At 41.2% G+C, this 14,111-nt stretch overlaps 1 protein-coding gene across 3 annotated transcripts in view; it reads right to left on the bottom strand.

The window, feature by feature from the left end:
• ppfibp2b (PPFIA binding protein 2b) overlaps positions 1–14,111 on the bottom strand; it is a 75,586-nt gene that overhangs the window by 36,128 nt on the left and 25,347 nt on the right. For all 3 annotated transcript variants that reach the window (XM_069162250.1, XM_069162251.1, XM_069162252.1), the window contains exons 4-5: positions 3,097–3,183; positions 1,187–1,300 (exon numbers count right to left, since the gene is read on the bottom strand). In XM_069162250.1, coding sequence (XP_069018351.1) covers positions 1,187–1,300; positions 3,097–3,183 — 201 coding nt within the window. The remainder of the gene's footprint in view (positions 1–1,186; positions 1,301–3,096; positions 3,184–14,111) is intronic.

The raw sequence follows: 14,111 nt of genomic DNA, 5'->3' as shown, positions 1-14,111 counted from the left end.
AAAAAGAAAAAAAAAAACCACTCCTGCCATTTATTTATTCACTCCAGCCGCTCCTTTATTTACTCATTTACAGACGCTGGTCTTCAACCGCTGTTTTTTTTTTTGTTTTTTTTTACGTCTACATCCTGTTTGACGGTTGGCAGAAGTACAAACGACACTGCTCGTGCTATCGCTCGACGTCATCGGCTTAATGTTTGTTCAATGGTAAAAAAAAAAACAATTCAAATATGTCCCGTTGATAATTGTTGCACCCGTTATTCAGTTGTTGGAATTTAATTTCATTCACAATTTATAACTCAGAACCAAATTAAGAACGTGTGCAATGTTTCAAATCTGAGGAAATTCATGTTATTTAGTTGTTATAACTAGGGATGTGCGTTTCAAGCAAAAACTACTATGCGAAATTCGCTCTGAACTATTTGATTTTTCTTCAAACTTCCCGACGGGAAGTGTACGTTTTGAATAAACCCCACGGGGGCGGGGCTTAATGCTCACATTCAGCACATATAGTGAACATATAAGTAAGTAAGGAAAAGATGCATTGTTGTTCTGAGGTTGCAGATTGCATCCAGACAAACCTTGTAAGGAAAAAAAAAAATCTACGGTGGCTGTTAAAAAGCGGGAAAAGTTAAAAAAAACAAAACATTTTCCTCTGAGAGCTAATTTTATAACATGAAAGTATCCCGAGAGCTGCTATGTGACATTTCTTCACATAGCTGCGCTCCACCAAACCAGCTGAATAATAATCTAAATGATAATATTCATAATATCAATATATTCCGCCCCGATGGATTACTCTTAATTCCTACAATGAACCCGTAAACGCATTGGTGAATAAAATAAAAGCTACCTATCAACTTTTCTACTTCTACGTTCCACCTCTTTACAAAAAAAAAAAAGCCCTTTGGAGTTTCTGATTACTAGAAGTGATATAGACAAATGTTTTGTGTTTTGTTTTTCTTTCTCGTGGACAATCACTCACAACAGACAACAGCGATAAATCACAGCCAGCGGGTTTTTAGCGGTAACATTATTCCCCCGCGTGAAATGCATAAATCCACCAGAACAGAAACAATCCAGGGTTCAAAACTGATTCATGAGGTCTTCTAACATGGTTGTTAGACCTTTTTTTTTGTTGTTTTTTTTGAGTGACGCGTGTTTTTTTTTGTTGTGTTTTTTTTGTTACCTGTTGCAGCATCTCCTCCGTGGAGGCCAGCTTCTGCCGGTGCTCCTCCAGAGAACTCTCCAGGTCTCTGATCTTCTCTCCCTGAGCCTCCACCTGGTCGGTCAGCACGCTCACCTGAAACGCAGTCGGTTCTCCGTTAGGACCACAAAAAAAAAAAAAGGTAAAATCCCCCCCGCACACACACACACACACACACACACACACACACACACACACAGGTAAGCGATGCAGAGACACCCGAATGTTGCTGCACGCGGAAAATTTGCAGCGATTTGGTTTTTAGTTTTTGTCGTCGTTGAAGGTACAGTTCACGTTTGGTGAAGACCTCTCGCGCACACATTTCTCTTCCTCACAGAAACAACACACGTTTTCGCCGCGTCGCTCAGGAATGCGTTGGCACATTTACTATAATCTCCCTGACAACGCATTCCCCCTCCTGTCGAACGCACCGGAATTCCTTCCCGATCCGCTAAACTATGCCAAATCCATCCGACAGCCGCCGAGTCTCCTGTCACTTCTTTAGCTTCTCTGATTTTGTGTGTGTGTGTGTGTGTGTGTGTGTGTGTGTGTGTGTGTGTGTGTGTGTGTGTGTGTGTGTGTGTGTGTGTTTTTTCCACCCCTACGGCCGGCGTGCTCTCTCACAGCAGAGATGAACACAGAATTGAGATTACATAAAAACAACAACAACAAAAAAAAAACCATCTTCACGATTAATAAACAACGAGGGAAGTTAGTCAATGAATGAACGAGCACGTGAATGAGTTACTTCCTAAGATCCCGTGCCTGTGCCGATTTCCGACAAACGCGACGTATTATCTGCTTTGCAGTGTTTACGTGTCGGATGGGTTGTACCACAAAGTAAACAAAAGTAAACAAACTGTATCAACTTTCTTAAAAGTTCAAAACAAGATTTCTTCTTACCGCACTCCAGGGAAGTTAGATACTAACAACACACACACACACACACACACACACACACACACACACACACACACACACACACACACACACACACACACACACACACACACACGGGGTCTGGAGCAAGACAATACCTCACACAAGCAGCTCTGAAGGACAGGCAGGTGAAGAGAAAGTAAAGCGAAGAACCTCCACGTTGGGGTGTTAAAACTATCAACAGCCAATTAAATCCAAAGGAACAATAAGCCCCGGTCACTTTGGGTATCAGCCAATCACAGCGGATGTCGCAGGAGGAATGGGTAAACCAGTAGTAAACCACAGGAGTGAGACACGGAGGTTGCGATGACTTTACGGCTCATCATTTCTATTTTTTTTAATTTATTTTTTTTTATAAAACATCCCCTCACATGGGGCTGACCCAGAGCATAAAACAAACACACACACACACACAAGAGAGACCCGGGGAATGTAAAAAAAAAAAAAAAAAAAAAAAAGGCAGATTGTGGAAACCGCAGCTGCATGAAGTGGCTATTAAAGCAACAGACAACCTGTTGACATCATACAGAGATGTATAATCATGCTGTGAGCCTCCGCGCTCGCACGAAAGGGTTTCGAAGGTGTCCGGGCACGTTTTTGTTGTGATTTGACACAAAATATCTGAAGTCTCAGGATTACAGACGAGAAGATTACAGTGGTTGTTGTTGTTGGTTTTTTTAAGACAGTGTGGCGCAAATCCTTTCCAGACAAAAAAAATAAATAAAACGCCGGCTCATTTACTCACAGCGGGGATTCGAATAATTAAGTTTAAAAAAAATGGATTCACAGTGTTCTTTGGAACAAAAAAAAATAGACAATATGGACGTCCCACAAAAATAAAAGCACAATGTCGGGAAAAGAAATGTGACTTTGTTTGCAAATGATGACTTTTAAAAAGCTTTTTATTGTCTTGTTAAAATGAGAGTAAGAAAAAAACAAAATTCAGTTCTGACCTGCAGCACCAGAGACTCCTTATCTCCTTCTAGGCGAAGCAGTCGTTCTTGGTAGCTTTCATTGTTGGCTGGAGAATACAGGTTCACCTGGACGAGACGCACACAGAAAACACACACAAGGTTCACGGAGGGGACGAAGGACGAAGGACGAAGGACAATCTGTGACTTTAAATGTGTCCAAAACAGATGCATCAGAGCAACACGACCTTTGACCTAAATCTTATTCACAGCTGGCAGGATCGTGATTTTATTTTATGTTTTTGAAGTAGCTCCACATTCATTCAAATCATTTTTTTTTAGATACAAATGAAAAAAAAAAGTTGATAAAAAGTTTAATTTACACGTTAAAATATTCCACCACCTGCACACAAATAGATTATAAAGAACGTTTTACGTGAGAGCACAATACAAATTTTTGTCCTGGACCCTTTGAGCAAAAGACATTAATTATAATTAATTATATTTATCTATGGAGATTTGTCAGTTTAAATACTACAATTAAACAACTAAACTGTTATATCACAGATATATAAAATAGACCAGCGGGGCCAATTTTAGTAGTTTTCACAGACAAACGCGGCTATTTTGAAGGAACAGATTTAAGTCAAGATCATTCTGCTTCTTTATTTCATATTTTCATACTTTAAACGTCTTGAAACGCGTTGAGCATCGACAGTTTAAACCTGTCTGAACATCACATGTGATTTAATTTAAGATAATTCTGCCTTTTCATTTGGGGGGGGGGGGGGGGGGGGGGGGTTCAGCCCCGGTTGCACTTTTTCGTGCTTTCTGCTTATTTCACATTTTTAACAGAGCATGAAATGATTTTGTATTACTGCTTCTTCTTTCTTCTTTTTTTTTTCGTAAGAAATTGAATGGCATAGAAATTTCAATAATTTGGGTCCTGACTTAATGAATGAGGAAACAGGCCTGTTGAGATCCACTTTATATTAATTTCTCAGACTTCTAGCAATGGGAGGAAGATACAACAATAATAATAATAATAATAATAATAATAAACTATTTGTAAGAAATGCAGCTGAAAATGCTTTACAGTGAGAAAAGTTATATGCAGTGTTTCACACAAAGACAGATATAAAGGAACATTTCAATATATAGAAAAAAAATAAAAGGCATAAGAAACAGATTAAATGCATAAAATGAACACAATTAGAGTTGAAATGTAAAACATATCGACATGCATTTTAAAGGCGAGATAGTTCAACTTCAGGAGTAGCTAGTTAGAGGCGCTGACACAGAGTACCCGAGTTACATCCATAACCACCGCCGCTTTGCTCTATCGTCCCGGGATGATCTGTGCGAGAACTGCTGACTCCCGGCCACAAGGAGCTCCTTTCAGCGAGCCCCATGACACCGAGTTATGAAACATCATCTGACTCCCATTCATATGGACCGCCGGGCGCTGAAATCACCGAACGAGCTCGTGGTTCAATTTTTTTTCACAGTGACCGCGCCGACAAAACACGTCTTACATAAACAGGATATATATTCTAACACGGCTAAAAAAAAAAAATAAAAAAAAAACACTGAGTCAGGCTCTGTCCAGAAATAAGAAAATGATTTCTACTTAAGAACACAGTTAAAGACATATTTCCTTTTTGAGTCAGGAGCTCTTGGTTATTAGGGTTATGGCAGAATTATATGTTCCACTACTCAGGGGAAAAAAAAAAAAAAAAAATGAAAGTCAAGCAGAACAATTTGAAACGATGTGATGCTCGAACGGTGTTGGCCGTACAGTTTCCACCTCTCTATAAAGACTCGGATTATCCCGTCTTTTTTTTTTTTTTTAGGTGTCTGTGTCTCGGGGCTGCTGACTCCTCGACTTCTCAGCACGCCGCCGCCGCTGCTGTTAACAGGCACTTTTCATAAAAGAGAGGAAAACATTATTATCCAAGCCGTGAAGCCCCAGACATGATAACATGATGGAGGTTTTTTTATATTTTTTTAATGCTTTTTGTCAGCTTCAGAGCAGGTAAAATAAAAAAAATAAAAAAACAACCTCTGTAACCTCATTAATCCTCAATTTCATCATAACAAAAACTCAGATTTTTATATATCTGTTGGGGGATTTGATTTTGTAGAAAAAAAAAACGACACGACTACAAATGTAGTCAGTTTTGATTTATGTAACATTTTTTTAAACGCGACATATTTTGACACAATTTGAGACAGAATCAAAATATAACACATGGAATCAAAACCAGTTTTCTACCATCTGAAATAAACTCATCAATAAAACGATTAAAGACAAAATAATGACAGGAAATGCCCTCGTTAAGATATATGCTTTCAATCAATATTTGATAACTGGTAGCGAAGTTGATGGCCCGATCCGGAGGCAGAGGCTGTTCCAAAGTTTTGGAGTTGCCATGGAGACACCCAGGTCGGCCCTAAGGGCCTAGACCTAGGAACCTGGACCTAGGAACCTGGACCTAGGAACCGCTTAACGTGGTAACCGCGGCTACGTTAACGATTCCGCTATGAACTATGGGAAAGTCCCAACTCACAGAAAGAGGGCACGTCACGGACTTGACGGAAGTGTATTTCTTATATAACTTTTACTGCATTTCGACAGACGTGCAGGTGTATTTTCCCACGCGGACGTCGCCCCCTAGTGGCTCACGAAAAGCACCGCTCGTGACCAGATTTGCTACCAATCGCTTTAAACGTGACACCGTTGTGGCGATCAACACTCGGATGTGTGAGTTAAAGCCGATCATTCCAGTCGGCGCCCGTCTAAACTCCGGTCAAAGTCGCCGGACTGACAATTGTTCGTTACGAGTCGGTTTTCCTTCCTGCTGTCGTGACGACGACCCAGATTTTGCAGAGAATCTAAACACCTGTAATTTTAGGCGTTTCATCTGAAACTCTTATCCGAAGCCATACGGACCGAACAACAACAAAAAAAGCTTCACCTTAATAAGCCTTTAGCTTCACCGCCAACCTCGTCTTTCTTATCCTCCTCTGACTCGTCTTGAGAACGCAGAATAAAGAGCCGACAAATCTGCCTGTAATCCTGTTGGTGATCTGCCTGCAGCTGAGGTCAGGCCACCCGATGGCGACCATATGGATGCATTAAACCTATTATCGACGCTTCTAGACTGAAGCAAAAGCCACAAAGAAGGAAGGCAGAAGAAAACTCTTCAAACTATTTCTCTTCTTTTAAGACTCAACTCCTGAAATTTAGGGGTTCGCAATAAAGTTTTTGGACTTCTGGTTTATCTTTCGGGCGGGAAATCTGCTGCAATCGCAGATATTCCAGCAGGGTGGTGACACAGCACTTGAAACGGGCTGATAAAGGAAACCAGGCAACTTTTTCTGTTTCTATCCATCTGTCTTCGCCTGATGGATCATGTGAGAACGGAGACAGAGCAGAGAGGGAGAATAAAAAAATTAAAAAAAGAGTAGAATAGAAGTTCTTCTTTTTGGAAATGTTCCCCCAAAAAAACAAAAGAGCTGGTATTTAGCTGTACTTGGATTTTTGAGTAATTTGGTGGTAATTCAACCAAGGTTGACTTTTGTTTAATCGGCGTCGTGTCGACTTGTTTAGAAAACGTAACGAAACGAAAGTCTGAGTTTCCTCGAAAGACTAAACCGTAATGTGTCGCTTTATTTTTCAGCTTCTCTCTGAGATACGAATAAGAAGTAATAAAACAAAAAGAGACGAAGGAGCCTCCAACGCAGCTGAAATCTGCAGGTAAGAATCCAAATTAATATTTAGCATATTAATCATTTTAGACATTTTAATCAAGACTTATAAAATTATAGTTATAGTTAAGCAACTCGTGGCTGACATTACATAAAGCGAGAGCACTTTTTGTCTACAGCAGATCAAATATTAAAAGCTTTGCAAAAGAGGAGGGGAAGGAATTTAACTTTTGACCCTTTTTTTTTCGGTGTAAATCTCCTGCCGGCTGTTCAGTGAGTATTTTCTGAGTATTTACAGCCAAAGTTGAGTTCGGTGTCGTGGGTTTGACTCCCGATGACACGCAGAACAGTTTGTGATCCCAGTGTCTAAGAATGCATGACAACATTGCAGAGCACCACCTACCACCACCACCACCACCCCCACCCCCCCCGCCACATGTTGCTCTTCAATTCGGTCGTGACTGTTTTTTGTTTTTTTGGGATTCGGTACCGCAGCAGCACGTGTAACACATTACACACCACTGTGTCTCTCAATCCAATTTAAAGGCCAATTCAATTTAATGTCTGCACAGCATGACAGTCGAACAATCCCAGTGAGAGCGGAGAGTGAATTTGAAGGCGATTTGGTCGTATTCGGAATGAGTTGTCATTTCATTTTTTGATTAAACTATATTCTGATCTTTATTAGCGTAGCACCCCGTAAACCTGATTCATTACGGTAACCACGGCAATAAAAATGATTAAACACTGCTGTTTACTGGTGTAGCTTTTGTAAAAAAAAAAAAAAAAAAAAAAACTAAAAAAACCTCAGGATAAACACAGCCGCGGGTGATGACTTGTTCAGTGTGCCGCGATAATAACTCTCTTTCTCTGGCAGGAAAAATAAAAGTGAAACCACAACTCATGCTGGTTTTAAATCTAACCAGCAAAGTTAAAAAAAAAAAAAAAAAACGTGTCGAATTTACGTAATGGCTAAAGAACGGGTTTGGTACGTCTGAATTAATCTCAGTATCACACCAAATTGTGTAATACCCCCGTCAGTCCACCAGAGGGTGGCGATTTTCTCTCGTCTAAACTTCTTGGGTAGGCGGAGGAAAAAAAACAATGTAGTTTTTTGTTAAAATAAGTCAATTTAAGTGTGCAACGTAATTTACTTGTGCAAGTTAAATCATGACATTATATAAGCAAATTAATTGCATCACTGCTCTCGGAAGGACTCGAACACTAATCGCCAAACACTTCGTCACGTGACCTCCTTCTTCAACCTTTGGTCATACACGCGTGTGATTTTCACGCTTCGGTGACGCAAAACGTGACACTGACACAAATATCCTCTAGTGGCCTGACAGGTGTATTTACACGCTTTGGCGTGCTGGATTTTGGATTTGCTGCAGATTGTAATGTGTTTGCAATTTTTTTTCCCCATTACCAAAGTGAAAATTTGATATCATTTACTTTCGGTCTCGTGCATCACAGTAATCAAATATTTGAATCGGGCCATTTTGTAAATATGAAAATTTAACTCCGAACTTCATATATTGGCAAAATGCAAAAAAGCAAGGAAACATTATACACTGCAGAGAACAAATCTCATGTTACACAATGAGGACGCATGCAGAAGATGTTTTTACTCCGCTACAACACGCGGCCTTCTTAAACGGACTCGTTTTCGGTCACCGAAAGCTCAAATCCGTTTATTTAACCTCAAAGAACTTCAGACTCCGACACGTCTTCGCAAATTTCAGCCTATCTATCAATCTGCTGTGTCAAATAAAAAAAGTTAAAAAGAAAAAGAGAGAGTATAATGTGCATGCTCAGCTGATCACATATCACAGAAATCAGCTGAGCAACTACCCACAATGCAACGCGTCACGACCGAGGGCAAAAAAAAGAAATGCAACACGGTCTGAAATGAGGATCTACTTTTTTCTTAGTAACTGAAGAAGCCAGTTGTCATGAGGAGGGGGGAGAGGAGGGGGGGGGCACATTCCTGGATTCTTATCATTTCAATTGAATTCGATAAAACCTCACAGAGGCCACATGTTGATACGAGCAGGAAAACAACATTTTTTTTTTTTTTTTAAATATAAAAAATTTAGAGGTCCGAATTGAACCACGTCTGTTGGGTTGTTGTTTTTTAACCCCTCTTTGTGAGGACTTCTAATGACCCTGTTTGACAGTCGCTCCCCGAAGGTCAGTTTTAAAGGTCACCGCCTGATATGAGAGAACTTCAAAACCAAAAAAAAAGCAGAAAGCAGGATAATACATTTCGGGGCATTAAAGATAATTATTTTAGTTTTAAAAGGGAAATCTTAAGAAAATGAGCAAAAACATCTCCCAAACCAAAAAAAAAAAAAAATCAAATTAAAACGACTCCCCAAGACAAACGGTAAAACACGGCTCGGACTCTTTCTTGGTGGCACGTCAAAAGGAGTCTCTGATTGAATCCCCGTGGCATCGCACGCCGCTTTAGGGGTCGACCGCAAAATCAGCTGATGGATGAAAGAAAGCCTGTTAAATCTGGTAACAGAGAGCGCTGCCTTAATAAAACGTTTACGACGCAGCCACGAGGAATCTCAAAACTTCCCGAGAAGGAAATCACCAGGAAATAACACAAAAAAATGCAGGACAATGACTCACATCTAAAGTGAGTTATCTCCCCCCGAACCCAACTTCTTTTTTTTTTGTATCTCTCTCTCTCGTTTCACAAAACATGCAAAAATCACCAAATCTGAAGAAATGTGAACGGACATGACATTTTTTTTTTTTTTTTTTTAAACTGAAGTGTAACAATACTCACCTTTTTGAGCCAGGAGAAGTGCCTGTAGAAGTCAATGGGAGCCTCCATGCTCCCCGGCCCATCGCTGCCCTGCCCACTTCCTTGTGTGTTTTTTGTTTTTGTTTTTTTGGTCTGACTTTTTTATCAGACTCTCGGATTCTCTAAAGTTTTGCCGACTGCCGCTCGTGCGTGTGTGTGTGTGTGTGTGTGTGTGTGTGTGTGTGTGTGTGTGTGTGTGTGTGTGTGTGTGTGTGTGTGATGTTCACAGCTGTGGAGGAGGGCTCTTTACGATCTCTGGGACAACTCCCCCTTCCTCTCCTCGCTTTGTCCTCCTCCTCCTCCTCCTCTTTTCTTCCTCTCTTTTCCTCTCCCTTATATTTCCCCCCCCCCCCCTACTTGGTTCACTTTCCCAACTTTATCTTTTCCTTTCCGTTGGACTCTCCTCTTCTGTTCTGGGTTTGGAGTCGTTGCTCCTTCCCTTTTTTCTCTCTCTCTCTCCCACTTCTGTCTCTTTCCTCCCTCTTTTTCTTCTCGCTTCTCCCGCCGAGGTCCGTCTGACAGCCAAATGGCCGAGCCCAGGAAGGAGGTGGGAGGAGGAGGAGGAGGTGGTGGGTTGGGTTCGCTTCGCCGTTTTTTTTTTTTTTTTTTTCTTCTTCTGTCTCTGTCATCTGTTTGGGTTTTGGCCTGTGTTTCCTCTCACTCTCTCTCTCTCTCACTCTCACTCTTTCCCTCTCACACCCTCTAAAAGCAGCAGCAGCATCTGATGTCACACTCACACACACAAACAAAGCAGCAACAGGCTGTACTGTCTGCAAACACCAACCATGCCAGGCCTTCCTCTTCCTCCTCCTCCTCCTCATCTTCCTCCTCCTTTTTTTGTACTCTCTGTTAATGAAGCTACAGTCATGGTGCTGAGAGACTTCAAGGAGTGAGAGACTCTCTCAGTCTCGTGTTTTCAACCCATCAGCTCAGGTTCCCCCATTTCCTGCATACAGAACCGTAACGACGTCGGCCATTTGTCCGAATGACAGCTTCAAATACACGCGTGCAGGAAACAACATATTGTTATTGCGCAATGGATTGAAGGCTTTTTATGTCCTCAAATAAGAAAAAAGTTGGACGTAAAGTTGACTTTATGAGGAACCCCAACATTTTTCAGCCCGTCAAAATAGTAAAAAAAAAAAAAAAAAAAAAAAAAAAGACTACGTGAAAATCAGACACATCGACTGCAAAGCTGTGCATCGCATTACAAAAAAAAAAGACAGATCGCTAATGTACGGTTTAGTCCGGCACCGAATAGTTTTTAATTCGCTTCTTGAAGCAGTTCAGGTTGAGTTTTAGTTACATTTGTATGCAAGTTCTTCAAAAGATTGTTACTAAAGTCGTAACTTTAAAACTGAACTATTCGTTTTGTATCAAGTAACTTAAAGCTAAATGTGGTATTTCCCCCTCAGACAAGAAGCCTAGCTGCTTCGTAAAGTGGCAAAATCCTCTTAAATGTTTTTGTAACCCACAACCAAAGACTCACATTCTCCTGACTGGTTTTGGGAAAACTGTTCTCCAAAAAAAACATAGCCAGAGACTCCTCAGAGAGGATCATCTGAAGACAGACATCTCTGGGTCGGCAGTAATGAGCAGCAGTCTCTGGGTATCTCAGTTTCCTGCCAATAATACACTTATGATGCTTCCTGTGTTTACATGAGTGTGTCTTGTGAGCTTATGTGCGTCTCCCCGTGAAGTATCCCCCCCCCCCCCTCCCTGGAGAGAAGCCCCACAGGGTGCAGGCTAATTGCAGAGCAGGAGTGTCTTTGATCCTGTTTCTGTAGGTCAGCAGGGAGGTGGACAGGATAAGTCCAGGGGGGGGTGGGGGGGGGGGGGGGTCAACGACAGTTTATTTTCCTTTCCTTAACCTTACGCTGCTTCCACGTCAGATTGTTTACACCCATAGACTGTATGTATAAAAGTGGACGCAACTTCCGGGTCTGAAAAACGAGGCCGATGCGGAAAGCGCCTTAAGCTGCGATACCACCGGGTGCCACTAGAGGTCGACTCCAAAAAGCCTACCGGCTCCATAGACTCCCATTCAACTTCTCTAATAAAATTCTTAGTCAATAAAAATTCTCCACGAGTTGGCTCGGTTTTGCTAGCTACGGTCCCTTTTTATTATTCGTTTTCCTGGCGGTCCATCGGAAAATAATCCCGTCATTAATTAGAAAATACGAGTCAAAAAAGCCGTGTTTTTGGGGAGGCGTGTCTGTTTTGATTGACATTCCTGTGGTCCCTCTGTTCAGTTTACGGCTATCACAACCAGATCGTCCTTGTTTATTCTGAACTCAATGAGTGTGCAGCAGGAAACACAACAACATCTACATGCACTGAAAAAAAGTAGAAACAATGCTGCGGTTCGTTCACTTTGGTCTTTGCCAACTTATTGTTTTTTATTTAGATACAATATAAAATTAGCAGCAATTTTAGTGATCAATTACCTCGATTTTTTTTTTTTTAAGTGATCCAAATATAAATCAGGATGAGAACTTATCAGAAACCCATAAGCTCCTATGTGGGAATAAATTTTTTTTGATAAAAATTGCAAAACAACAAAAAAAGACTGAATCTGAATTGCTGACTTAAAAAAAAAAAGACCCAACTGAAGTCCCTGGAGGTGAATTCACATGATGCTGCATTAATGCAACGTTAAAAAAAAAAAAAAAAAAAAAAAAAAAAATCACATTTAAATTGAAACATTGCTGCAGGGGGGTAAACCACTTTGACACTGAAGATGAATATTTTGAATAATAGTTTCCAGAAAGTTTTACATTTTCAGCAGTTTAACAAATTATTCAAAAAAACCACAAAAAAAACCGCATCAAATTTTCCAAACCCCTCTACATGACACCCGCTCAGTGAACTATCAGATGAATACAGACGCCCACATTACGTACACTCTCTCTCTCTATATATATATATATATATATATGTATACATCTCAAAACAGAGAGAAGTCAGGGAACTGGAACAGCATGGTGGAGGAGAGCAGCGAACAAAAGAGGGAGAAACAAAGATGGAAAGAAAAAAAGAGAGTGAGAGGTTTGGCTCTGAGACCGAGTGAGACATCTGCTGTTGAAACAATGCAGGAGCTCAAAGAGCCGCCGAGCAGGATCCAAACACCCCCCACCCCCCACCCACCTCCCCTCCATCCACCGCCCTCCTCCTTCTTTTTGTTCAGCCTCTAACAGTCTCAATCATCGAGAGTAAAGAAAACTCGGCAGCGCTTCCCGGGGGGGGGGGGGGAGAAAACAGCGGCCTCTGCAGGACGAAAGTCGGCAACAGCAACAAACGTCTTCGGATAAATTGGCAACGGAGAGTTTTTTTTAGAAAGTCGGTCACGAGGTTTCAAACAAGCAGCTTGATCTTACCGACCAGTCCTCAGCAACACAATCCTATTCACAGACAAAACTTGACTGAATCCCAAAACTGTATAATTTAGAAAACAGACTCGTGTCAGAGAGAAAAGAAGCCCGGCGTAGGAAGCTGATAATAGTCGAGTTGTAATAGCGTCTCCGAGGAGAACTTAACGTCTCCGCTTACCCTTCCCTCCTTCCTCAGACTGCCATAACTCTGTAATTGTAGTGCAGCGAGTGTTTTGATAGTGATGAAAACGTGGGGAGTGATAACGAGGCGGGATTCAAAAGGAGATATGTAGAAGAAGCTAAAGTATCTTTCGAAGAAAGAAAGAAAGAAGGAAAGAAGTAAGGAATGAAAAAAGACAGACAAGAAGGAAGGAAGGAAAACAAAGGAAGGAAGGAGGGAAAGAAGTAAAGAAAGACAAAGAGCGGACGAGGAGGCGGCCGTGAGACCAGATGAGTTCATCCTCACAGAGACGTGCCAACCTTCAGCAGCAGAGAACAGCAGATCTGTAGCACAGCAGCGAAATTCCTTCTCCTCTGACCTCTGACCTCTGACCTCTGACGCCGTCTGACCCGCCGCAACTGTCCCTGAACTGTGGAAAAAACACTGGATGACGGATTACTAGATATAATGAGTCTATTCGCCGAATCACTAAATAATATGCCATAATTTAAAAGCTTGAACATCATGTTTACGTTTTTCCGTAGTCTCCTTGTATAACAGATTCATTTAAATAATAGCACGTAACTCCAGTTATTTGTTGGGGAAAAATAAAAAAAACCAAGAGAAACCAAACTTTTTTATGTGTGATCCGCTGCACTGGTCGCTGCTGAATGAACAGATGGATCCAGCCTCTCTTTATTAACCTCACCTCAAAAAGAAGAGCGAAAAGGAAAACAACCCACTTCAAACAGAGATATTCCTTTCAACACTTAAACAGCTGGTTTCTTTTTGTTTGCGCGCCGCACGTCTGATTTCATTTCATGCGACGGAAATACCGTGGTGTAATTTTTCTAAACCATCTGCGTCATCGTCTTCAGACGGTGAGTTGAGTTTCGCAGTAAATTTAAAACGACTTTTAAAGGGGGAGAAACATTTTCTTTAGTGTTTTGTTTTTTTTAGCCCTGCGTAGCTGCAATGTAACAACACGACATACTGA

This window comes from Embiotoca jacksoni, unplaced genomic scaffold, assembly GCF_022577435.1.
Source record: "Embiotoca jacksoni isolate LCO1_2020_lvr unplaced genomic scaffold, fEmbJac1.0.p SCAF_3, whole genome shotgun sequence".
NCBI lineage: Eukaryota > Metazoa > Chordata > Actinopteri > Embiotocidae > Embiotoca > Embiotoca jacksoni.
The sequence above is the reverse complement of the archived record's forward strand: the minus strand, read 5'-3'. Positions and strand labels throughout refer to the sequence as shown.